We start from the raw sequence: 27,829 nt of genomic DNA, 5'->3' as shown, positions 1-27,829 counted from the left end.
AAACGCATTATCATTCAATTGTTCACTAAATCATGGCACATCTGACCAACATACTGCGTCAACAAGACCTTCAACGTGCTATTTGCAGGCGTCTTAAACAAAAGGGGCATACTTGCCGCTCGTACCAAGGAGAGCGTCGATATATTGCGCTCGTCGCCCGGCGGAAAAAAGGGCCTCTGGTAAAAAGTAAAAACTAAAAATAACGAAGCACCAGAAATACATTACGAAAGGTAAAAAAAAAAATCGATTTGTAGAAAAAAAAAAAAAAAAAACCGCCAGTAGCGGCAAGATTCGAACTCGCAACTGCCTGTTCCGTAACGTTCGGCGCTAACCGCTCGGCTACGCCGCGCCACAGGAAGATTGGAAACATTTCTGGTTTTTATGTCATGGCCCCATTTACAATAAAGTGTTTCAGCTGCCGGTCTAAAAATTACAACTTCTTGACCATCGGCGCATGCTGCCTGCTCTCACGTCTTGCAACTAACGTTCTGGATGCCAATGCGCACTATATTGTGCACTGGATCCATTTTAACATGTGGAATTTCACAGCGCTGGCAAATGTAGTGGCGCCGGCACTTCGGTCATGCTCTGCTACCGTGGACGTAATTTTCGCTGGACACGGAGCTGTAGCACAAACCTTGAAGGAAAAAAGTGCGACGAAGCTTCAAAAGTGACAAGCGCAACAGCGAGGACACTGTTTTGCTGGTAACTAAATCTTATTTGTATGTAAACATGTCGGGAAGCGTTGCGATGACTGAGGGCTCGGTTTGTTTATACACAGTGCAAGGAGCGGGAAAGCTGGAGAAACATGTAAAGTATTGTGCATTACAAGCGCTCTATGTTTTTTTTTTTCTTCCTTTATGGGCCCATCGCTCGGTAAATTACTCTCTTCATCGTTTTATTTATTTCGGCTGTGGCCGTCATTGCGAGTACGCTGTTGCCATGTTGGCCCTTGAGGGATGTGACGCCACGGGCCATGCCGGCTCGCTAGCTATCACGGAGTCTCCGCTTACGTTATAGTGTGCATCACTCAACTCCGACTATGTAGTCGGAGGGCACAGTTTGAATTCGACCGGCGGGAACAAGAAAAAGCCTCAACTTCTTATCGCAGTATCTCGGCAATTATTCGATTTTTTGCTGCCGGATATGCGGCGACAGTGTCACCAAATGTAGTTTATTAGATTTTCATACCATCTTTGGATGTCTTTAGTGTCCCTTTAACAAAGGCCGAAAAGAATTATTCTGTAACCGAAAAGGAGTGCTTGGTCATCATTTGGGCCATTGGGAAGTTCCGCCCATATCTCTACGGTCGTCCCTTTTCTGTTGTTACGGACCATCACGCACTCTGCTGGTTGTCCACCCCTAAAGACCCATCCGGCCGTCTTGCTCGTTGGGCCCTCCGCTTACAAGAGTACGACATTCAGGTCACCCACCAGTCTGGCCGTAAGCATTCTGATGCCGACGCCCTGTCTAGGTCACCTCTTCAATGTGGCTCTGACTCGACAGCTATCACCATAAGTGACTCATTTTCGCTAGAAATTGCCGACATGCCCAATGAACAAAGGCAAGACCCTTGGATCGCTTCTCTTCTCACGCTGTTATCTACACCTTCTCTGCGCCCAGCTTCACGAACGCTTCACCGCCAAGCTCGTCATTTTTCCATCCGCAACGGCATGCTTTACCGCCGAAATTACCTTTCCGACGGACGCAAGTGGCTCCTTGTCATTTCTCGGCATCTCCGTTCGGAAATATATGCCGCTTTTCACGCCGATCCTCAGTGTGCCCACGCCGGAGTGTTGAAAACTTACACTCGTCTTCGCCTCCGCTATTACTGGCAGGGTATGTACAGCTTCGTGCGTCATTACGTTCGCGCATGCCAGGAATGCCAACGCCGCAAAAACCCTCCACACCACTGCACCGTTCCGATGCAGCCCTTGCCCTGCCCCAGCCGACCATTCGATCGTGTTGGTATTGATCTTTACGGGCCACTACCAGTCACTCCAGCTGGTAACCGTTGGGTCATCGTGGCTGTTGACCACCTTACCTGCTGCGCAAAAATATCTTCTTTACCTTCTGCATCGGCGCACCATCTCGTTCTGCGCCACGGTTCACCTAAAGAATTGCTCAGTGACCGTGGCCGTGTTTTTCTTTCCGAGACCATTGAAGCCCTTCTTCAGCAGTGCCACATTGTCTACCGTTCTACCTCGGCCTACCATCCGCAGACAATGGCATGACGGAACGTTTTAACCGCACTTTAAGTGACATGCTGGCCATGTATGTCACGTCCGACCACTCAAACTGGGACCGGCTTCTCCCATTTGTCACGTACGCTTATAATACTGCTATACAAAGCACGACCTGCTTCTCCCCCTTTTTCCTTTTATACGGCCGTGAACCCACCTCAACTATGGACACAATACTTCCTTATCGCCCTGACACCTCCGAAGCGACCACCGTCTCTCAAGCAACAGCATATGCAGAAGAATGTCGCCAGTTGGCCCGCTCATTTACAACCCAGAACCAAGGTCACCAGCAGTTCCTTCGCGCACCGTCTTGTCCAGCTCCTTCATACAGCACAGACTCCCTCGTGTGGCTTTGGGTTCCTGCCACCCCTTCCGGCCTCTCTACCAAACTTGCTTCCAAATACCATGGCCCATATTGGGTTATTTGCCAGACCTCTCCGGTGAACTACGTTATAGAACCGCTTGTACCGAGACCGGATATGCGTCGCCGCGGGCGTGAAACAGTACACGTTGACCGCCTCAAGCCCTGTTACGACCCGCCTGTTGTGTCCACACCATGAGTCGGCAGGATGCCTCTTTTTTCTCCCGGGGATAATTGTAGTGTCACACCAACGCTCGGTGATTGTCGACGGTGACAAAGACGACGAGCGTATGTCGAAAGGCGCGTGCTAAAAAAGAAGACAGCAGACAAAGACGAAGATGCAAGAGACTGACGCGCTAGTTCAACGGTCGACCTGAACACCGACCTGAGCTTCAACACACCCTTACAATTTATTTATTTGAAATTTGTAATCTTTTTGCTGAGTATCACAAAGTTAAAGCCAAAGGAAAAATATATCAAAACCCGATCCACTGGTCACTTCCACAAATGGGAACAAACTATGCACGCAAACACACAATTTGATTATAAGTGACATTTTTAACATTTTTGAATCTGACCGGTTTAGCATATATAATCTCCCACGTAGTGACTTGAAGTTCTTTTGTAAATAGAACTGCTTTAGTTGTCGCTGTTTTATTTATTATCTTCATGTGCTGTTTGCCAATTTCAGTGGCATGCTCATGTGGGATCCACCATCGCTGCTTCTTTTTTTGTTAGGCCTTTCAAGCTTCTTCCTTAGCTTTTAACCTGTGGCCTGTTGTGAATATGCATTTTATAATAGACACTGTATTTATCATGTGTTTTGGCTACGTTGAAACAAACAAAGCTTGTAAATGAAATGCAGGTTTGCACCACTGTGCGGTTTCTCTTTTCTGTGTTTTGGGCAGCCCTAAGCTGTTTGCTTGAACACCCTAGGTGGGGTGACAGTCAGCTAACGCCCACATTTTGTGCCATCCTGAGCACTAGGTTCAGAAACATAGCATCCTAAATTCTGTGATTAGAAAACTGTAGACTGCCAACGCAGGGGAGAGAGGGATAAACAATTTTCCAGCACTTCAAAACAAAAAAAGGGGGGAGGGGGGGAGTATTACAGGAGAGACTGAGCAGCACAGACTGCAGAAGTTGGAACTTGTGTGTGGTCAAAAGTTGTCAGTGCGAAAAAGAATGTGCCTGTTGAGAACACTGTTGTTGCTCGGCACTGAGCATGCCTTGGTCACCATCATTACTCTCTGATGAGTCCATTACATAACACGAGACCTCAATCAGCCCTGCCCTGCACCAACTGCCAGCGAGCTTTGCCCCTTTGCCTGCTTGCCTTACTCTCTGCCGGCTGTTCTTCTTAGCTTATCTTTGTGGTAGTAGGTGGTGGGTAAAAGAAGAGAGTTGCAATAATGCCAGAGAATATGCGTGGAGAATCTAATTGAGCTCACCACAGAAAAAAAGAACTTTCCACTTGCCTCTTCCTTTGAGGAGTTGAAGCTGGCTTGTATCGACAGATCTCCACATTTTAGCATGAAAGACACCACCTTGGCTGTAAATAGCTTCATAAGCAAGAAAAGGAAGGCATTTCTTTTGTGCTCCTTAAGCTCTTGTTCTCCCATCGTGTTCTAAAATGTCATAGAAGTCTTTGTGATTTTCACTTTAAATATATGAGCACTAGAGCGGTGATAAAAAAATGTCTTACTCAGAAATTTAAGTTTCTTTGCTAGTAATATGTATTTTTTTAGTAAATAAACATTGTCATAGCCAGAGAGTGAACCAGATGTTTGACTTTTACTAAGGGCACAAATTGTATGACTATGTCTTAAGCTTGTCTTTGGCAGTCTTTGGAAAATTCCTTGCAGAAGAAAAGTTGGTGTTGGCTTAGTTTGGTTAAGCCTGGATATCGGAAGCGAAAAGGTTCGGCGATGCCATGGCTTAGCTTGTGGTTCCTTGGCGCAGTTGGCCCACTACACACACTTTCAAATGAATTGTCTGGGAAGCGAGGCTGAAACTCACGAGTAGCATAGCCAAGCTTACGAAACCGAATGTCAGGGTCCACTTTTCGTAAACGGTTAACCTCATCGTCACATCCAGTGTTCTTCTCAGCAGTAAAACGCACCCGTCTTGCTGTGTCACTCACACGTCTCTTTTCCGGCACGCTGTTCTCCACTTTCCTTGACCCGCCGCCTCCTCTTGCTTTCATTCCGTCGTGTAGCAGTGGCTTCGGCCTGAGCAGCAGCACCCGACGCCTCGTCTCCTGTTATTCTTCTTCTTCTCTTTCCCGGCATAAGGTGTCTCGGTGCCACGCCGACGGCTTGAAAACCTAGTTGATGATGATGATGACCTCAGACAAAATGGCGCAGTGCATCATTCTTCTTCTCCTGTGACGTCACGTGGTTTGCACATGTGCAGCTGTGGCTTTTTCTAATGCCTGAGCACACACGAGACTTGGAGTTGATTAGCCTAGTGAAGCTTTTCGCTTCAAAATGTACAAGTTTCACACATTTTTGCTGACCATGTACACGCAAACAGAATGTGCCATTTTAAATGAGTGTCATTGAAAGGAGTTGGCTTGCTACTTTGCCTATCCAGGAGAGTGTCAAGTTTTTGCATAAGCGTACGGCTGCACTGGAGATGGCTGACACATGCTTGGTTTCTAGTTGTGCTAGAATTTTTTTACACCCATATTTCCAGTCATCCTGCATTGTCTGTGTTCCTCACCCAGGGAAATTAATGGCATGGTCACCTTGAACATACCTCAGTACCAGATGCGGCAGCTAGGAAAAACAAGAGCTCATTGCTTGGCATTGGCGTAAAACTGGGTACTGCCATGCTTTGAACTGAACTGCTTTCACTGGTAGAAAACTCTCAGAAGGGCAGTAAAGTGGTGTGCCTCATGCCTTGTGGCATTGCTTTCTGCATGGTTGGGTGAGAGAGAAGCACAAGTTTCTCAGTTCGTACACCTAGTCCATCTCCTCAATGGGATATTATAGTACTTCTGGACAAGTGGAGGAAACGGTGAATATTTATACTGGAAAGAATGAGAAAGGAAAGGTGGAACCACTCAGTTGTGGCAGCTTTGCATGCAAGGCAATTGCTGTGAACTCCAGTGCTGGTGGAGGAGTGTAGCAGTCTGACTCGCCGTCAAATTGTTGTGATGCTTGTGGGTAGGGGTGTGTACTGTGGTCCATTGCCAGATGGTGGATGGAAGCTGTAGTGCCTGGCAATAAATTCAGGGGGACAGAAAGGGAACAGAAATAGATGAGTATAATGGCCAGATATGTAGGTTAAGTGCTGAAACTTTATGCTTTGTGGCAGTTTTTATTTCCCTTGCCTTGCTTTTGCCTGCATGTGTGCACCTCCGCAAAATGGCTCCATATATATGTGACAGCAGTGGCATATGGCACAGTGGTGCCCGCTGTGGAGACGGCCGTGTCGTGTCACCGCCGGGGAAGCTGCCGCTCGGTTCTCCACTGCCAGCGGCCTGTGGACACGGAGACCTACCTGACACCCACGCAGCGCAAGGACCGGGAGCTTCGCCAGCTCAGGGCCGCTCTTGCCCGGGCCACCAGCGAGGCCCGCCTGCGTGACGAGCGTCTGCGCCAACTCACCATGCAGCTGCAGGCCCTGCAGGCTGGATCCTCCCCACCACAGGTTGTTACACAGGCTCCACCATACCAGTGGACGAGGAGAGGAAGTTAGGCGAGGGAGTCTCGAAGCTTCAGATATTGAGATTGATCGCACAGTCGACACAGCTTAAGCAGTCCTAACTAAGCTCCCCTGGGCCTATGTTGTTGTGAGCATTTTCTTTCTGCATGCCCCATTCCAAAGCAGAAAGAAACTGTATACAGATGTGCAAAGCTGACAGCTTTGGTACCGTCTCCACCTCCCACCTTCCAGCAAAAGCCAGTCCATGATGCAGGACCACTAATCTGTCCCATTATCCATGGGCTGTTTGTGATTGTTCAGTGGTGCATGTCATGCATGTCATCGTTTGCTACATCACTGGCTGGCACTGATCAGCAAACATACCCTAAAGTGATATCAATCAGGTTTTACGTAGTCAGCCCTCTGGTTGAGCACCAGAGGCTGAGCTTTAACACCAGCAAGTAAAACACGAACGATACAAAGGAGCATGGCTGAACAAAGCTACACTGTCAAAAGTAAGCCCAGTCTTAGTCCCATGCTCCATTGATTGGCTGGTCTTAAAGTGCAGCCGTGTACGGACTGGCTTGAAATTGTGCCTGATTGTCCTCTGCCAGCAAAGGACAACATAGAAGGCTACGATTCATAGTAACCGATGTTGTAGGTACTCCTTTCTCACACACAGTTTTCAATTATCGTTTTCTTTTTTTTTTCCAAGACTGGCGCAAGAATGTTGTTACTGAAAGCGCCCGCAAGAAGAATGCGAAGCCTTTGCTGATGCGTTGTGTGTGCACCTGGCAGCAGTGCCTCCATTGCCTTCATATCCTGCATGAATGCAGTCCCTTCTTCTTTTACTGTTCTTTACAGCTGTAGCCCTGCCTACTAAAGAAACCCTATTTCTGCACTGCCCCTGCTGGCCAAAACTAGTGCCACTCTGCATCCTATTCATGGCTGGGTTTTGCGGAAGCATGTCACTGCTTATGCAACAATTCTTGTCCCTGTTCAATTTTCTTGTACGTGTCATCTTGCGGTCTAACTAAATGATAACAATTTCCTTTGTAGCTATATGGCTGTGCTTGGTAATGAGTAATTACTCCCTCATTACAAAGGGACTAAGCACTGATCAAAATAAGTTGTGCATTTATGGTTGTAACAAAAACAGCTTGTCTCATAGCATGTAGAATAAGCACTCTATATCCAAGAAAACGAGGATTTATAACTTTAATTGGCTTTGAAAATCACATAAAACAAACAGTAAATCATCGATTTTCTTTACTGTACAGTGTTCTTTTTCTTTCAGAAGTGCTCGTCATGTTTATTTATATTTTGCATTATCTACAGTATGCCCTTCAACAGAAAGCAGCGCTTCTTTCACGTCACCTACAATAAGCTTTAAACTTTTGGAACTAGGTGCCATGTTGTTTTAAATTTCTAGGATGAAGTGGTCACTATGGCCCACCAAAACTTTCATCAGCGATGCGTACGATGTGCAGGGGTATAACAGTGTGCCATTCATGCCATTTTGATACAGCTGCATATTTCTGCGCCATAAATGTAAAATTTGCTAAATTGCGCCACACTGCACCAAAATGCCCTGACTAGCCGCAAAAGTTCGCCATACTCGGGGACAACTTTCTGCGGCCGTGATATGGCCAGTTACGACGTTTCAGACACTGCAGTGTGCGTCATTGGTATTTTAATTAGTTTTATTTTGATATGGCGTCATGCCGTTCTAATGCCGTTCTAATGCCTGCTCATAGTTTTCTCCCTTGCATCCACATGCTTCCTCCACTCTTTGAGTACGCGTTGCGGTTTGAGGATGCTTCATCACACGGGTCACAGCTCTTGTGGTACGTGAAGTGTCTTCATAACTCAAATGGGCTGTTTGTAACCATCGGCACCTCTGCTACTGTGTCACACTGTGAAAAGGACAGTTGTACTTGTGTTTTTGGAGCAATACTTCAACACTGTGTTTGAGGCGCTGCATGCTTTTAATGAATGTAGCTCTAGTTTTTATGCGGCTCTGGAAGTTCTCGGTATTTTGCTGAGCCATTCGTAAAGCAAGGTTGTTTTTATGCTGTCTCGTCGATAGATTCACTTTCCCGTCTAGTGTAGGAGGTGGCTTATGTGTTAGGGCTAAGGTGGTACATGTGAAATTTATTTTGGGCATCAGCAGGTTGGGCAACGCACAGCGGAATTTAATTCCATAATGCCACAGTGGAGCCCAAGACTGCCAAAATTGACATTTATAACGTCGAAATACTGTAAAGTCTGCTCTGTGCACGAAATATATAGCCTAATATACCGAGTCATCGCCCACGTCTCCTTAATTCAAATATTGTGTCTAAAACCACCGAGTCATCGCTAGCAGCCCCGAGAATGCATAAATCCCGGGCTGAAGACGTGCTCGCTCGCTTTTGCCCTTTCGCATTTTGGTTGCTGTTTTTCTTTTCTTTTTGCCCTTTTTTTTTGTTTCTGCTTTTGAATTAACATTTTGTTTTTCATGTTTTTCTATTGCACTCGCTTTTGGCACAGTTAGGCATGATTGCAGTCACGACTTCGAATTGAGCTCTTCTGGAGCTGCCGTCGCACGACACAAGCTGTGGATTTCGCAGACAGTAAAACATTGTTTTATGAGTCTTATTGGGAGCAAGATAATGAAAAAAAAAAAAATGCATATTCTCTAGATTTTGCCATTTTTATTCGGTCCCCGAAGTTTGAAAAATTAATTTCTTTTTTTTTTTACGGGGCTCACATTCACTTTTTTTTAGTGTCATAGCATGCCTGGCAGTATGAACCACTTATTTACGAAAATAGGTACACGCAGCGCCAGTGATAGATGGTCCTTGCTAGATTTCCTTTGGATCACATTCATATGATCCGATATTCACACCTTTTAATTTTTTGTGCCGAAAGTAAGATTTCTTTCATGTTTAAAGGGCCACTGTCCAGGAAAGAACCTTTTAAGCAAAGGAGTCCAGTGTTTCGATCGGGTACCTGGCCTGTCGAGCCGCAACTATAGTCGAGAACGACGCCCATTGATCCGTCTCACTGTCTGAGGGTGAGGGGTGGGTGTCTTCTGCTCGCTGCGCGCTTTTCCCTCGCCACGGCTGGACTGAATCCAGCAGCGCGCTCCCTCGCCCGTTTCTATTTTTTTTTTTGCGCACTCAGAGTGCCACGTCCCACCTTCTGCCAAACGCAGAAGAAGAAGGGGAATTTGTTTTGCAGAGGCTAGACGACCGGGTAGGAGAGTGAAAAACTTTTGCAAGGGAATGGGAGGAGAGAAACACGACAGAATCGGGTGATTGCGGTGGCTGTAACGGCGTTATTAGTTACTTTTTTCAAAAACATTTTGCAGCCTTGCGTTCTGGGGGCAAATTCTCACAGTCACCGGGGAAGAAAATATTTTCGACCGGAGGGTGGACAGTGGGCCTTTAACGGCTCCAAATTTTGAATTTGTGCTGCAAAGTGCAGTTTTCTTTTTCCCTGTGAGCTGCTCTAAATATGAACTTTACTGCTCCATAACTGCGATTTTTCTGCTCCAAAAATTGCTACTAATCCTATTTGCGCTGTTGCGCACCTGGAGGTGCGTTAAAAAAATATTGAGCCGTCTTCTGTCCTGCCTCAACTAATGATGTGCGGGAGACTTCCTTCACTGGAGAGGGGACATTCATGTGCTGCGCAATATTTTTCCAGCCTACAGAAAGCATCAGTCGCTGGTGCCTGTAAACGAGGACACGTAGTGTGCAATAATTCGATTCCAGTAAGTTGTACGATGACGGAACAACATGAGCAACGATATTGCATCACATTGTGCCAAAAGCTTGGTGATACCAAAATCGAAATCATTTGTTAGATTCGACAGGCTTTAGCGGACGATGGCATGAGCAGCTCACGGATAAAGGAATGGTACAACTGCTTCAAAGATAGCTGCACATCAGTGGACAGTAACCCGCATATAGCAGATCATCAACAAGCGATAATAAAAATCTCGTTTAGCAGGTGCAGACTTTGCTCGTGGAGGACCGTCTCATTACAGTTCGAGAACTTGCGAAGGAGATAAGGCTAAGCATTGGATCCGTACATTCAATTTTGACTGAGAATTCAGGCATGAGGAGGGTTTCTGCAAAATTTTCTGTAAAATTTGTACTGAAAATGCTAACAAAGGAGTAGAAGGAATGCCATCTGGAAATCGCGCAGGGCAATGAAAACTCTGATCTCAGCTTTCTGAAGGCTGTGATTACAGGTGATGAGTCGTGGGATTACGGGTACGACCCAGAGACCAAGATGCAGTCATCGCAGTGGAAACATCTGACATCCCCATGGCCAAAAAACTTCTGTGGGGTGGCGCATCATGAGTATGCACCACAAGGCCAAACCATCATAGAGGAGTCCTAGCAGGAGGTCCTTCCATCACGACTGGCTCAAGCGAACAGCTCCATCATGATAATGCACCCGCCCATCCTGTGCATCTGATTCAGACTTTCTTAGCCACGCACAACATTGCTGTGGCTTATTCCTCTGCTGATCAAAGGTTCAATAGTTTTTGAGCACACCTTGTATGTTGATAATATGACTAAGGCGATGCATTTCAAGAAACAGAGGCGTATGTTCCTCTGCTCTAACAACCTTGAATATAGACACGGAAATGGATACTATGCTTCACTGAAAAATTCCACAGAACTTTCCTTTCATAGTTGCCGCTGCTCGTGGTGTCCAGCATCACATAAAAAATAGGGGACTGGTCAAAAAATTCTGGTTAAGATTTGCCTTCTAACAAAACCGTAATGGAATTGATTGCTTCACCCGAAAAGATTGGATGCTTAAATTCAATGTTCTGTCTCATTAATACTGTGAGCCTGCTGAGCTGGCCTTCATGACAAGCGTTGACGTATCTCACTCAATACAGACCTAGAGGCAGTGGCAATACGAGCATTAATTTTTGGTAAAATAACAACAGTGTGTTCTCTGTACATTCCTCCAGATTATAGGTTATGTAGCGAAAGTTTTGAAAAGCTAGTTGATCAACTTCCAGAACCATGGCTGCTGGTCGGAGACTTTAATGCACATCATCCATTATGGGGATGTACAAGAACGGACTCCCGAGGTGTGCTAATCGAAAAATTCTTATTGTCCTCTGGATCATGCCTACTTAACACAAAAGAGCCAACATACTACAACATACTACATAACACATACACATCCATAGATTTAGCTATTGGCTCTCCAATGCTCTTAGCAGCTACAGAGTGGGTCGTAATTAACAATCTATATGGAAGTGACCATTTTCCGATCTCTGTAAAGTATGCTCATAATAAAAATGAAAATGCGTCTAATCCTAGAAAGTTTAAAGAATATGCAGCCAACTGGGAGTTGTTCAGGGAACACTCATCATTGGCTTGTTCATCAGTTGCTGACTTAGGCGTTGATGAGGCTCAGCGCTTGATCACGCTGCACATTATAGAGGCAGCAGAAAAATACATTCCACAGACATCAAGTAAGCCACGAAATAAACGAAGACCCTGGTGGAATGCAGAATGTAAGACTGCTCGTGAAACTCAAAACAGGGCATGGTCGAAACTACGCCGATACCCCACAACCGAAAACCTAATAGCGTTCAAGCGTGCAAAGGCAAATGGCAGACGTGTTCGACGCATTTCCAAGCGAGAAAGCTGGTCATCATTCCTTTCTTCTGTGAACTCTTATTCTGATGCACACAAAGTTCACAACAGGATAAGAGCACTTAAAGGATATAGCACAATCCCAACGCCCCTTGCCAGCACCAGTGGTGACTCTCTTGAACACCAAGCAGACACACTAGGGCAACACTTCGAATATGTATTCAGCTCAGCGCACTATACGGATTCTTTTTTGCGGCACAAGGTAACTGAGGAGAGGAAGCCTATATGTGATAAAAGACCGTGCACAGGAGGGTACAATAGCCCTTTCACCATGCAGGAGCTGAAGATTGCACTTGGCACATGTGGGAACACAGCACCAGGTCCTGACAGGGTTACATATGGAATGCTCAAACACCTGCATACGGGCACGCTTGAAACCCTACTTTCCCTGTATAATAAAATATGGGCCACAGGACGCTTTCCTAAAGCATGGAAGGAAGCGATCATCATCCCCATATTAAAACCCGGAAAAGAACCCACACTTGCTGCTAGTTATCGGCCTATCGCACTAACCAGCTGTTTATGCAAGCTTTTTGAAAAAATGGTTAATCGTCGCCTTCTCCATTTCCTTGAATACAATGGTCTTCTTCATCAAAATCAAGCTGGTTTTAGAGCTGGGCGGTCAACAGCTGATCAGCTCATTGCCTTTGAGTCTTATGCAAGGGATGCTTTTGTACATAAACAACATTGTTTATCTGTCTTTTTCGATCTTGAAAAAGCATATGATACCACTTGGCGCTATGGTATCATCCGCGACTTCTTCTCTCTTGGCATTACAGGGAACATGTTGAATACAATACGAAGTTATTTGTCTGAACGGACATTCAAAGTTCGTGTTGGCAATGCATATTCAAAGCAGTACATACAGGAAAATGGTGTCCCTCAAGGTGGTGTTCTCAGTTGCACACTTTTCATAGTCAAAATGGACTCTTTAAAAAGCGTGCTGCCAAAAACTATTTATTGTTCTGTATATGTTGATGACGTCCAGATAAGCTTCAAATCTTGCAACCTGGCCATCTGTGAACGACAGATTCAGCTAGGTGTAAACAAATTGTCCAGGTGGGCTGATGACAATGGGTTTAAATTTAACTGTGAAAAGAGTGCTTGTGTACTTTTCTCTAAACAGCGTGGCATCAGGCCTGACCCCAACATAACATTGAATGGTCAGGGCCTAGCCCTTAAAAAAGAACACAAATTTCTTGGCGTAGTTGTTGACGAAAAACTTTCTTTCATTGCCCACATAAAACAGTTGTGACTGAAGTGTCTCAAAGCAATGAATTTGCTAAAAATTCTCTCTCACCGGTCATGGGGCACAGACCGCGACTGCCTTCTGAGCCTTCTGAATAGTGTAGTTCTATCACGCATTGATTATTGCTCCATGGTCTATGGGTCAGCATCATCCTTTGCGCTAAAATTGCTCGATCCCGTGCACCACCTCGGTCTTCGCCTCGCCACGGGCGCTTTCCGAACTAGCCCAATTGCTAGCCTCTATGTCGAGGCGAACCGATGGTCACTGCAACGAAGGAGACAATTTACTTCTCTAACTTATGCTATGAAGGTACTATGCCAACTGGACCATCCATGTCGTCGGCTCCTGCTTGACAAAACTGGCACAGCTCTTTTCTCAAGAAAACCGTCCCTAACACCACCATACCCAATCAGAGTTGCCACGCATATTGAACATCTGGACATTCCGGTTACCAGTCTTCATACAACTTCCATAAAAGACCTAATTGCCCCTTGTGAAATGCACGGTGTTAACTGTGACCTGTCGTTTCTTGAAGTGGGGAAGCACTCATCCCCTATTGCCATACAGCAGCACTTCATGTCACTTCAGGCGAAGTACACTTGTGATGAATACTACAGTGATGCTTCAAAGTCTGCTCAAGTGTCCTGTGCAGCACATGGACCGCAATTTTCACTTTCAAAAACACTTAACAGACATACAAGTATATTTACCGCTGAATGCCATGGAATCCTGCTAGCTGTGAGACACATTATAGAAAATAAAATACAGACATCGATCATCTATACAGACTCCCTCAGTGTTTTAACGTCCCTATCCTTTTGGAAGTGGCATAATAAGAACCCAGTCCTGAATTCTCTCTATAACACTCTTATGTCTGCCAACAAACAAGAACTTAAAATTACACTGTGTTGGGTGCCAGGCCAACGCAGTATAGCAGGTAACGAGGCAGCTGATAGGCTTGCTGCATCAGCTGCCCTTCGAAACACTACAGACATTGACAACATATCATATCAGGACCTCAAGCCACACATAAAAAACATGATTCAACAACAATGGCAAGAGGAGTGGGACACAGCAACTGAGAATAAACTACACACAATAAAACCAACAATAGGCAGGTACACTACAGAAAAACGAAACAGATTCAAAGAAATAGCTCTGTGCAGACTGAGGATAGGTCACACATATACAACACATTCATATCTTTTAACAAACTCTCCTGCACCACATTGCCCGAGATGCGGAGACCAACTAACAGTCATCCATGTTCTAATTCAATGTCCGAGACTTCAACAGCAAAGGAGACATCATTTTCCCGAATTACACAAGCAACATATACCCCCACATCCGTCCATCTTTCTTGGTGATGATCCAATGTTCTCTTTAGATAGAGTTTTTAAATATTTATTTAAAGTAGGCTTTTTATACGGAATTATTCATCAACGTGGGCGTAAGCCCGTTTCTTTTACTTAGATAGCTCTCTTTTTCTTTTTGCTCGGACTACATACATCGAAATTCAATGTTTTAGGCCCTATACACCACAGTTTTTAGAGTATACACTCCGAAATAAATTTTAGGCCCTATACACCACCGTTTTTAAGTTCATCATAAACACCACACATCGAACATTTCATTAACTTTAGTTGACACTTCACCTTGTGTTTGGCGCTCTTTGGCCTAAGATGCCCTTGCGCCAAAAAAAAAAACAGTTCATCATCATCATCAAGCGTTGACGTAGCTGTTCATGCTGTATTTGGCCCAAGCTAGATTGGGGAATGATGCATGCTGGACAGGATTTGACAGCATGAATTGTGGTATCATTTCTAAACATTTAGTGAACTTGGGAAGTATCAGTTGTATTTCATCGTGAACTGAACATGCTTATGAAACAGTGGTCATTTATGTTTGCCTTTGTAGTAGTAATGTGAATTTCAGTGGAATCTGAATGAGTTCATAGTAAAGTCATTGCGTTTGAACTAATCAGTGTGTCACCCGTTAATAATTAGGAGGGATTATTAACGATGCGTCCTTAACGGTGCGCACACTCCCAAACACCCTTAGAGTGAATGGGGATAGCTGTTCCGGTCGCAAAGGAGATGCCCTCGACCTGCGTGGCAAGCTCAGCCGGAATTCAACTACCTTGTAGTGACAGAAGGGGGTGGCCGTTTGGTGCCCAGCTGTTGCCGGTTCAAACCAGAGTAAGGATCGGAGTCAGACTTAACAAACAAAACACAATTTATGCACAGCAAGAGACGATACAAAGGAATACACAAGATCACTTGAAATGCACAGACGAGAGGTTCACAGAATAACAAACGCTAAGTATGCAATTACAGAGGTATTCAATAACATAGAGACTTTACAACACAGATGAAACACGAATGAGTTACATAAACAAACACCAAATTGTTCACCGGGCACTGTTGCAGTCCGATGCCTCAAGAGCCACGATGTGGCCGCCATACAAGACGAGCGCCGCTGCCTTGCAGGTCCGTGGGCTTGCCAGCAGCGGGTGATCCCCGGGAGTCCAGCCGAAGCACTGGCGAACACGCCGCATCCACTGACGAACTGACTGACTGACTGACTCAACAAGCGGCGCGGTCTCTTTAATTAGGGCGCGCCGCGTCTGTCTGTTAGCACGTGTCAAAGCTAGCGCACACACACGCTTAGCTTCGCTGGTTATAGCGCTCTCTCCTCCACCTGTCGAGCCACGTGTCGTCATTGGCTAGGTCCCATAGAAAGTTCTCGAAAGGTCTGGCACATTCCAGGCCGATGAACCACCGTCCTCCTCGGACAATGGGAAAGAGGGTGACTGCAACGCGTAGAAAGCTACGCGCTGTCCGGCGTGGGGAAGGAGGCTTTTCTCTCCATGCTTTCCACGCGACGCCGCACGGGCCTCGCGCCGTACCGGCTTGATGAAAATGTGCGCCGATTTCGTGACACAGTGATAGGCATTCTGACCAATGAGCGGTGTAGCATGTTGTTGTGTGGGACATCTCTCTGTGATGAATCATTGTGCACATTGCACGGCATTATGCATGAAGTCACTTGGAGCACGTGTTCTCCACATGCCATGCTTTTTTTGTAGAACCTATGCACCTGCCTGGAGGAGGTCTTCCGCTCTGTTTACTTTCCCTCTCCTTTGACACCTTCTCTCCACATTCCAGTGAGCCACATCACACAGGGCTAGGTGGATGGTTTTTTGAATGTGGCAGTAGGAATGATAACAAAGTGGCTAGAGCATCGTTTGCGAGCATCATCCGTTTGTGCCTATGTTCCCCTTTGAAGTCCTTGTGTTGTAAGCACAGAGCAGTGTGTGATTGGGCGTTGCAGGGCCAGGATGGCGTTTCCAGTGCAGAGGGTGCCTCCCTGGGTGACAGCGGCATCAGCAGTGATGTGAGGACAGTCCCCGAAGAGACTGAGCCGGCTGAAGAGGAAGAGCACAGTGGGCCTCACTCTGCTGAGGCTGCTGGTGAGGGGCCATCTTTTGATGATGTGTACTCTGTTGGGGAATAGGGCAGCACTGCCAACTACCAGTGTCATCTGGTGAGCAAGTCCACGGTTAGAGGCTGACTATCTTCTATGGAGTGCACATACCTGTACATGTCTGCATGCTGACGAAAGCCTGGTCTGTACATGCATGCAGCTGCACCCCTCTTCGGCTTGTTATTGATTGTCAAATTATTGCTGGACTGAGAGACTGTTCTATCTACTTTTTGGACTTAAAGTTCGGGACATATGCAGCAGTCTTCATGACTGAAGCCTAGAGAAAAGGCATGCTTATGCACATGGCGTCAAGCAAAGGTGCATTGTTCTCATCAAGCTCATTGTTGTGCCATAAACTCCAAGTAATAAACTCCAAATAATCGATTGCTTTTATAATTACTCAAGCGGAAATGTCACTGACGTGGTGAGTTGTAGCACATGTAAAAAGTAACTAAACAAGTGCAGAAAGTCATTAACATTTCAATATTTTCATTCAAAGTTTTATTGCCATAACACACATTTATTTGGACTACAGTAAGGTACGTGACAATATTTTATTATGTAGTATTCTTCAAGAGGCGCTGTTTTTCCAGCTGTTGATAATTTTTCCACATTTATCTTCAAGACCTCAGAATACGTGGCATCCTCTCTCAGTACATGTACTAGAGGGAAAGGTAGCAATTTCCCATGTGAACATCTTTTATACTAGCTCATATTTGCACCATGCTTCGTCATTGTTAGCACTCTTATAAGGCACTGTGGGTCAAGGAAAAGCTAAGAAAATTGTGATTTATGCTTGAAGTAGCGAAATTACTGTGCATACAGCATCAAGTGTGTACAGCCGCCTACTAGTTTTTCGGACTCAACGGGACTAGGGAAATAGCCCTAATAATTGAACCGTAGAAAAGATTTCTGTACTTGAAAAACATCACTTTTCTACAAAAAAAGCAGCTTTAAAAATTATGAACTTCGCCGCTCCCCAGGAGGTTCTACAAAAAAGCAGCTTTAAAAATTATGAACTTCGCCACTCCCCAGGAGAGCAGCTGACGCCATTGAAGCTGCGGCAGATGATCCTTACGTTTCATTTCCAGTCTGATTGCAAGCTCTTAAGAGCAAAGCATGACAGCAAAGAGCACACCACTAATGCCACTGCCCTTCAGATGGCAACGATGAACAAAGAGACATGCAAGTCCATCCAATGACTCAGCTTAAATCCAGGATGGCGCCTTTCACAGCTGTGCAAAAGTGGTTAGTTGTGAAGATGCCTGCTCACGTCTGTATCATACTAAAAAATTGAGCCGTCGGTCGAAAAACAGATCTCCAGAGTATTACTAGTGTCAATGTTAGTCCGAAAAATGGAACATTTAGACTCCGCAAATCCGAAATATCAGTCATGGGCCATGTACATGTTCCTATTGGGCATGTGTCCTAAGTGGAAAAAATGGTCAGCTACCGTAGTGGGAAGCCTTCTGACATGATAAAAGTATCCTACGGAGCAGGTGTGTAATATTCCTTGTCCGACACACAGCCCAAACTTGACTGCACGTGAGGCTTCATCTCTGCCAGTCCACTGTTGCTTTATCATGAAGGAAACACCACTTTGACATTCCCAAAATTGTACCATTTGCTACAGCTTGTTTTTTTACCTGGTAATGATTGGTTTGTGCAAAAGCTTGAAAAAGTAGAAAACATATCGCACCATTTACACCGATGACATCACGATCTGGGTCAACCACGGCAGCGACGACCAGCTCGAAATTTCACTGCAGGGAGCGATAGGTGTCGTGGAAAGTACCTGAGTAATATGGGGCTTCGCTGCTTGCCCAAGAAGTCGGAGCTCCTGCTATACCGCCTCATGATGAAGGGACGACCGCCCAGCGGATCAAAGAAAATATATCAAGTTCTTGGCATGAGCATAGGATCCAATAGCATAAATGGCGAGAGCTTATTCACAAGGCTGCCAATACAATGAGATCACTGAAGAGAGCTGCCAGTAGGAGCAATGGCATGAGGGAGGAGAGCCTGATACAACTTGTGCACTCCTTTGTCATATGCCTTGTAGCCTACATGGCTGCTGCTTTTCACAATTGGTACAAGGCAGAGAAGGACGAAATAGACATATAATATGCAGGGTATACAAGACAGCGCTTGGACTGCTAGATAGATAGATGGATTTATTGAAAGGAAAAGCAGAGAGGTTGGCCGGATTAATTCAAATTCCGGCCAACCTCTCTGCTTTTCCTTTCTCTGCCAGATTCAACTAGCACAACTAAGAATCAACACATTGGACGAACTCACAGGAGCGCAGTGCATATCTTAGATGGAAAGACCATTGTAGCTGGACGACACATACTCGAGCAGCTTGCCATTGGCTACCACCGTCAACACGGTGAGAAAGAAGATGGCATCTGAGTCACGCAAGTTCCGAGAAACATATTGTTACGTTAGGCGATGCATGCACTGATATGCGCATGAGGAGGAAAAAGAAGAATCTGAGTAGTTTTGGGCGAAGAAGACGACGTTCGAGCAGTGTTGGCTGGTGCCTGCAGGAAAGGCCTGTTCTGTGAAAGCCTTGTCTCCCGTCACCGCTATCTGAAACCTCAAGCCCCGTAACATCTTGGTGGAGGCGCTTTCGATCCCCTTGCCACAGCTCCTCGTATTTCCGCGCCAGAAACCTGGATTTACGCAGTGGACGCCATCTCCCCGAGCTCACCCCACCGACTGCCACAGTAAGCTTGGCATCCCAGGATGCATCACCAGCTACGCAAACCCCACCTGCCCCCATGGTCTTAACCAAAATCTGCCATCCGCCTATTTTTAACGGCGAAGACAAGACAGGTGTTGAAGATTGGCTCAATGAATACGAAAGGTGCAGCAAGAACAACCGGTGGGATGCTAGCATAATGCTTGCCAACATCATCTTCTACCTAGCGGGAACGGTGAAGACCTGGTTTACCAACCACGAACAGGAGATGCTTACTTAGGAAATCTGCAAACAAAAACTTCAGGACTTGTTCGGCAAGCCGATTAGGCGAGCTCTAGCGGCCAAAAAAAGACCTGGCTACTCATGCTCAATCGTCAACTGAATCATACCTCGCCTACATACAGGACGTCCTCGACCTGTGCCGAAAGATGATTGTAGGGGTGTGTTTATTCGGTAAACCCAGATGGATCCCAGCCGCTCAGGAGGAACTCGCTGCGGAGTGTCAGGCGTGGCGAATCAGCAAGGCAGCAACCAACTTTTTCGTCCTCGAGTGTGCCAGCACGTGATGCAAGGCAGTGGCTATGAAGATGAAGAGAAGGAGCCATCCTGGCGACTTATGGAGCCGAAAGAACAGACGGATCGTAGTAGGGCTTGATTCGGTTCACATGAATTGTTTCGCGTCCATGGCGACGCAAGTCCTCAGAGGGCGTAACAGGCTCAACTACGTAGTTGACAGGAGACGTTCTTTGAAGGACTCGGTATGGACCGTGATACCGAGCAAGAAGCTTCTTTGAAAGGTTGGTGGTTGTGGTAGGAACCCAGAGCCACACCAGGGAGTTGGGTGCATATGAGGCACTTCGCCAGTGTCACGATGGTGTTTTTGTTGCCACTGGTTTTCCTTTGTAAGCGAGCGAGCGAGCTGACGGCATTCTTCTGCGTACTGGGCAGCGTCCGAGAGTGGCGTCGATTCAGAAACATCAGGGCGGTAGGGAAAAAGTGCGTCCATTGTGCAGGTTGGCTCGCACCCGTATAGAAGGAAGAAGGGAGAGAATCCAGTGGTTGTCTGTATCGCAGTGTTTTACGTGTAGGTTACGAAGGGAAGAACCTGGTCCCAGTTGGAATGAGCGTCGTTGACGTACATGGCCAGCATGTCACTCGGAGTACGGTTGAAGCGTTCTGTCAGGCCATTCGTCTGAGGGTGGTAAGAAGCAGCGGTGCGATGAATGATGCGGCATTCTTTCAGTAGGGCCTCGAGAGCGTCGAACAAGAAAACACGTCTGCGGTCACTGAGCAGTTCCTTCGGAGTCCCGTGGCGAAGAATCAAGTTGTTGAGAAGGAACAAAGCAACGTCTCTAGCAGAGGCAGATGGCAACGGTGATGTTTCAGTGTAACGAGTAAGATGGTCTACTGCCACGATAATCCACCAGTTTCCAGCGGGAGTAGTAGGAAGAGGGCCATAGAGATCTATGCTAACATGGTCAAACGGACAAGCAGGGCAGGGTAACGGCTGCAATGAAACAGGGGACTTCTGAGGAGTTTTTCGGCGTTGACAAGATTCGCAAGCGCGCACGAAATGTCGCACAAAGCGGTACATTCTACGCCAGTAAAATCGCAGACGTAGGCGCGTGTAGGTTTTCAATACGCCACCGTGAGCACATTGTGGGTCACCAATGGTACGCAGCACAAATGTCGTCACGGAGATGACGTGGGATGACTAGAAGCCACTTCCGTCCATCAAGCAAATAATTGCGGCGATCGAGAACACCGTCACGAATGGAAAAGTGGTGGGATTGCCGGACGAGTGCTTTGGATGAATGACCGGGAGTAGGACTTGAGAGAAAATCCAAAAGTGCATTGATCCAGGGGTCATTCCGCTGCTCGGTAGCCATGTCAATAGTGGCAAGAGTCGACAAATCGTAAGCACAGACGTGGTCAGACGAAGTATCTCTAGGCAATGGCGAGCGGGAAAGAGCATCCGCGTCCGTATGCTTCAGACCTGAACGATAAATGACGTGGATGTCATACTCCTGGAGGCGGAGAGCCCAGCGAGCAAAACGACCGGATGGGTCTTTCAGAGAGGCCAGCCAGCACAAAGCGTGGTGATCGGTCACAACATAAAACGGTCGGCCATACACATAGGGACGAAATTTTCCAATGGCCCAAATAATGGCCAAACATTTCCTTTCTGTGACTGAATAATTGGACTCTGCTTTCATCAATGTTTGGCTGGCGTATGCCACAACATACTCGCTGTAACCAGGCTTACGTTGTGTAAGGACGGCACCAAGCCTATACCGCTGGCATCAGTGTGGATCTCCGTAGGCGCAGTCGGATCAAAGTGGCGTAGAATGGGAGCTGAAACCAAAAGGTGGCGTAAAGTGTCGAAGGCTTTATCGCAGGCTGGAGTCCAAGCGGAAAGGTCGGAGCTGCCGGCAAGGAGCCGGGTCAGAGGAGCAATGATAGAGGCGAAATTCAAGATGAAGCGTCGAAAGTAGGAGCAGAGGCCGATAAAGCTCCGAAGCTGCTTCAGGGAGGTTGGCTTCGGGAACTCTGCAACTGAGCAAAGTTTGGTGGGGTCGGGAAGAATGCCGTCCTTAGAGACTACGTGGCCTAAAATTGTGAGTCTTTGAGCGGCAAAGTGGCTCTTCTTCAAATTCAACTGAAGCCCAGCGTCGGCGAGACACGTGAGGACATGCTTTAGGCGGAGAAGGTGAGAAGAAAAGTCGGTAGAGAAAACTACGATGTCATCTAGATAACAAAGACAGGTCTGCCACTTGAGTCCGCGAAGAACAGTGTCCATCAGGCGCTCGAAAGTAGCTGGGGCATTGCAAAGGCCAAAGGGCATAACGTTGAACTCGTATAAGCCGTCCGGTGTTATAAAGGCAGTTTTCGAGCGGTCATCATCAGCCATCAGTATCTGCCAGTAGCCGGAGCGCAAATCCAAAGAGGAGAAATACTCGGCTCCCTGTAAACAGTCCAAGGCGTCGTCGATTCGCGGCAGAGGATAGACATCGTTGCGCGTGATTTTGTTTAGCCTACGGTAATCGATGCAAAACCGGATGGAACCATCTTTCTTGGTGACCAAAACAACCGGAGAAGCCCATGGACTGTTAGATGGCTGTATGATGTCCCGGCGAAGCATGTCGTCCACGTTACCAGTAATGACTTGGCGCTCAGAGGCCAACACTCGATAAGGGTGCTGTCGTAAAGGTGCGTTTGTACCAGTGTCGATTGTGTGCGTAACGACAGGCGTGCGACCCATCGCGGTGTGAGGAAGGTCGAAGGCAGAAGTGAAGTTCTGTAGGAGAGCGGCGAGTTGATCGCGTTGTGTGGGTGGAAGATCTGCGTCAATAGCTTGTTGAAGAACATCGGGCGGTGTCGAAGCGGTTGCTATATCACAAGAGCTGAGAACATTAACGTCTAATGAAGTAGGCGTGGCAGGAAGAGTATTTACAAGCGCAGGATCAAGTTCTTCAATACGACTGAGACACTCGCCGCGTAGCTGGACGGACTGGCATGAAAATGGATTTGAGAAGTACATTGCACTAAGGCCATCTTCGAACTTCAGAACAGCAAATGGGTGCAGGAGGCAAGGATGGCGTGAAGCGGCGTCGGAAGGTGTGAAGAAGACAGTCGAATTAGTAACGCTTTCACAGGAGAGTGGAACGAGGGCAGCAGTAATGGAGGTATGTCTGTGTCATTGGCGACAAGGAGTTTTGCAGACTGGGTAGGGACATCACACAATACGGTATCACAGAGAGGTAAAAAAGAAACTTCCGCGTGGGCGCAGTCAATAACGGCATGATGAGTGGAAAGGAAGTCGTAGCCCAGGATGACGTCGTGTGAGCAGTGAGACAGTACAATAAACTCGATGGTGTATAAGACGTCTTCAATGAGAACACGGGCCATGCACGCCGCTGAGGGATGAATGCGCTGTGATGAGGTGGTGTGAAGCAAAAAGTCGGAAAGCGCGGTGGTCACCTTGCGAAAACTACGGCAAAGAGCATCACTGATGATGGATACGGCAGCGCCTGTGTCGACAAGAGCGAGTATTGCGACGCCGTCGACAAACAATTGTATTACGTTACCGGGAGAACACGGAGGACCTGAAGAGTTCGAATCAAGCGCAGTTCTTGCACCGGGAACTGCGACTGCTAGCTTCTGTCAACAGTGCCGGTAGAACATCATAGCGGAGATGGCGAACGGCGACGAGGGGAAGATGATCGGCGAGTGGTATATGTTTGATTGTCGCGATACAAAGTCGGAACCGGGTGGAGTTCTCGGCAAGGGCTGGTCGGTATCGTAAGAGTAGTTCCAAAGGTTAGGGCGAGAAGGTGGAAGGCGTTGGCGGCGAAGTCGTGCGACATGACCCGGCAGCCCACAAGAGTAGCAGATTGGTCGGTTGTCCGGGGTACGCCAAGGATTCGTAGGGCGTTGGCGTACCCTTGGAATAGGGACATTGAATGCAGACCCAGCCAAAGGCGAAGGAAGGTTAGAAGGAGCGGCCTGGTAGGAAAGAGGTCCTGATGGCATTAGCGGCCTGGCCGCAACTTGGGCGTATGTTAGTGGTGCCGTTACTTGCACTGGCACGGGGCTGGTCGGCAGCACTGGGCTGGGCGGGAGCACAGAACTGGGCGGAAGGACATCAGCGATATGGTCTTGCACGGCACGCCATATGGTAGGGGCCAAAGATGGAGCCATGTCAGGAACAAGGCGTCCAGTATCTTGTAACTGAGGGACCAGTGATAGCTGGCGGGCGACCTCTTCTCAAACGAAGGCTTTGATTTGTTGAATCAAAGGGCTGTCCTCTGATGGAGACCGAAGATGATAAAGTGGGCCATATACTTAAGGCTATCGCTGATGATGCATTCAACATACTTCTCTGCAAAGACTGCTCTACGGTGGACTCAGTCCTTCAAGTCTGTCGCCGTTTCGAACAGGCGATGCAACGCCGCATCGTCCGTTGGTTTGAGCGCCTTTCCAACACGGCAGCTACATTCTCATGATCCTCATGTGACGATCTACCCACTTTGCAGCAGCCTTCAAGTCAGAACAATCTCACTACTATCGTCCGCAGGGAAATCGAGGCCTTGACTCCTGTTACACTTACATCACCTCCTCCAGAGCCAACAATAGCTATAATACAGGCTGTCGTTCGCCAAGAATTCGCGAATGTGGGCCTTGTCTCCAATCCTACCACGCCACCCCCTGCACCACAGCCAATACCATTGGTTGCTGCTGCTGCCACAAGACCGCCCTACACACCGCGCTACCCTACACGCAATCCTGCGGAGTGGCGCACATCTGATGATGATGCTTTGTCTGCTGTCGGGCTGGCCATACGTCCCGCTATTCCCGCAGCCACCCGGCTCCCCCCTCTCGCCCCTATTACAGCCCTGTTCGCCATGACTACTATGCACCACGGCGAGTTTCTGTCACCCCAGCACAGCTCCGTACTGAGAACATTGAGCAAGCCCGTTGTCCCAGCCGTTCGCCATCGCCTCAAGCCCATCGTTCCCGATCACCTACTCCTCGCCACAGCTTGTCTCCAACGTACCAAGGCCCTTACTCGGGAAACTAGGCAACGCAGCGCCCGGATGTGACGCTGCGTTACCAACCTGGACAGCCAACTGTGTTTCGACCATCACACCACGCCGCAACCTGATCAATGTCCTCGTAGATAGAGTCCCTGTGCCCGCTCTCATTGATACTGGAGCCCATATTTCAGTTCTTAGTTCTTCGTTCCGCCAGCGCCTGAAAAAAAGTTCTTACGCCTGCTAACACCTCTACAGTTCGTGTTGCTGATGGCAACACTGCTACCATCATTGGAATGTGCACTGCGCGCGTTAGCATCGCCAGCCACCACGTCTCTGTGCTCTTCGCCATCTTTGCTACTTGTCCTCAAGACGTCATTTTAGGCCTAGACTTTTTAACAGCCCATTCCGCTCTCATTGACTGTTCCTCTGGACTTCTACGCCTAGCTCTGCCCCATTGCGTTCACGACCCTAGTGCTGACCATTCCCAGCCTCGTCTCCGTTCCAGTACATTTACTCGCCTACCTCCCGAGGCGGCAGTATATGTGCCCATGTCACCCTATCCTTCCCTTTCTGACGGCGACTACGTTGTCAACCCCATCACCGACATCACTCTACAGCGCAACATTGTCCTACCTCATAACATTGTACACATCGCGAATAACCTCACCTACATTCTCGTACTCAACTTGAGCATGTCTTTGCAAGTTCTCCCGGAGGGCATGTTTCTTGCCGAACTGTCACCTTTGTCCAGCTTTACTATATCTGCAGTGCTGTCCAACCGTCACGCCGAGGTACCTGTCCAACCTGTCCCGTCGCATAGTCCGGAGGACCGCATCTCAGCCATGGTTGCCTCTGACCTGCGCCCCGAATATGCCAGTGCCCTTGCCGGCCTTTTGCGGTCATATAGTGACATTTTTGATTTCGGTCACGGATCCCTGGGCCAAACGTCCGTCGTCACACATCGCATTGATACTGGAGATGCCCGCCCTATTCACCGATGGCCTTACAGAGTTGCTCTTTTCGAATGCCGGATCAGTCAGGAAGAAGTGGAGAAAATGTTGGCCAGCAACGTTATTGAGCTGTCGAGCAGTCCCTGGGCGTCTCCGGTAGTACTCGTCAAAAAGAAAGACAACAGCTGGAGGTTTTGCGCAGATTATCGACACCTAAACAAGATAACAAAGAAAGATGTGTACCCTCTTCCAAGGATCGATGACGCCCTCAACTGCCTGCATGGTGCCAAATACTTCTCCATCGATCTATCGATCTCTGTTCTGGATATTGGCAGATCTCTGTTGACGAAAGAGATCATGAAAAGACGGCTTTTGTCACCCCGGATGGCCTCTACCAGTTCAAGATGATGCCTTCTTATGTAATGCTCCTGCGACCTTCGAGCACATGATGGGCTCCTAACTACGTGGGTTCAAATGGACCGCATGCCTGTGCTACCTCGATGACATCATCATATTTTCATCAACCTTTGAGGGCCACCTCCATCGTGTTTTGGCTATTCTTGGCGTCTTCCGAAAAGCTAGCCTTCAGTTGAACTCCAAGAAGTGTAGCTTTGGTTGCGGGGAACTCAAGGACCTAGGACATTTGGTCATGGCCCATGGCATCCAGCCGGACCCCAACAAAATTCGCGCTGTAAGTGGTTTTCCTACACCGAAATCTCGCAGCGACGTGCGTAGCTTCCTCGGACTTTGCTCGTATTTCCGGCGATTTGTACCAAACTTCGCGGAGATCACCCGTTCACTTACGCAGCTTCTGAAAAAAAAGTCCTTTTCCTGGGATCGCGAACAATTGGCCGCCTTCGCCGCTCTTATTGGCCACCTCACCGGCCCGCCAGTGTTGGTACTTCAATCCGTTAGCTCCGACAGAAGTTCGCACCGATGCAAGTGGTCATGGAATTGGTGTCGTTCTGGCTCAACGTCAGCTCGATTCCTCTCGCGTCATCGCCTATGCCAGCAGACTCCTCTCTGCGGCCGAACAGAATCATTCCATAACTGAACGTGAGTGCTTAGCCCAAGTTTGGGCTATTACGAAGTTCCGCCCTTACTTGTATGGCCGGCCATTCACAGTAGTCACTGACCACCAAGCATTGTGTTGGCTTTCTACACTTAAAGACCCTACTGGCCGCCTTGGACGTTGGGCCTTGCGCCTTCAGGAGTACAATTTTTCAGTGGTCTATAAGTCTGGCCAGTTGCATCGAGATGCGGATTGCCTGTCCCATCATCCAGTCGACCCGCCAAGCCAACCTGAATGTGACAACGACGCTTGCGTGCTCTCTATTTCTGACTTTTCCAACATTCGTCGTGAGCAACGCCAGGACCCTCAGCTTCGCAAAATTATCAATCGCCTCAGCGCCGATCACCATGACCATTCCCTTCGTTCGTTTGTTCTCCACGATGGCACCTTATACCGGCACAATATGCGACCTGATGGCCCCGACCTTTTACTAGTAGTCCCTCAGCACCTACGCACAGCCGTCCTTGATCAGCTTCATGACGTTCCCACAGCGGGTCATCTAGGCGTCTCTCGTACATACGACAGTGTACGCGGTCGGTTCTTTTGGCCAGGCCTATACCGCACCTACTCACCTACTGTGCGTGTACTCACCTATGGGGCTGAAACGTGGAGGCTAACCAAGAGAGTTTTACTTAAGTTGAGGACAACCCAGAGGGCTATGGAACGAAAAATGGTAGGGGTAACATTATGAGATAAGAAGCGTGCAGAGTGGGTCAGAGAAATAACTCAAGTTACCGACATTCTAGTGGAAATTAAGAAGAAATGGGCATGGGCAGGACATGTGCGAAGAATGGTCGCTTAGGGTAACAAACCCATTCAACTATTGGACGTTCAGTGTACGTCTGGTTCTGGACATATGGATATCCGTGGGAGATCCGCGGACGTCTGACGAACTTCC

The 27,829-nt window shown here is 47.7% G+C and overlaps 1 protein-coding gene across 8 annotated transcripts in view; it reads left to right on the top strand.

The window, feature by feature from the left end:
- qtc (GRIP domain-containing protein quick-to-court) overlaps positions 1-27,829 on the top strand; it is a 138,143-nt gene that overhangs the window by 51,446 nt on the left and 58,868 nt on the right. For 5 of the 8 annotated variants that reach the window (XM_084607862.1, XM_084607848.1, XM_084607855.1 and 2 more), the window contains 2 exons: positions 5,999-6,261; positions 16,516-16,654. In XM_084607862.1, the coding sequence (XP_084463988.1) occupies positions 5,999-6,261; positions 16,516-16,654 (402 nt within the window). The remainder of the gene's footprint in view (positions 1-5,998; positions 6,262-16,515; positions 16,655-27,829) is intronic. The other 3 variants (XM_084607843.1, XM_084607877.1, XM_084607835.1) reach the window with 2 other exon arrangements.

The sequence above is a fragment of the Amblyomma maculatum genome, chromosome 1, assembly GCF_055883805.1.
Source record: "Amblyomma maculatum isolate TAMU_Amacu chromosome 1, ASM5588380v1, whole genome shotgun sequence".
NCBI classification, from domain to species: Eukaryota; Metazoa; Arthropoda; class Arachnida; order Ixodida; family Ixodidae; genus Amblyomma; species Amblyomma maculatum.
Note: the sequence above shows the minus strand (reverse complement) of the source record. Positions and strands in the feature narration are given on the sequence as shown.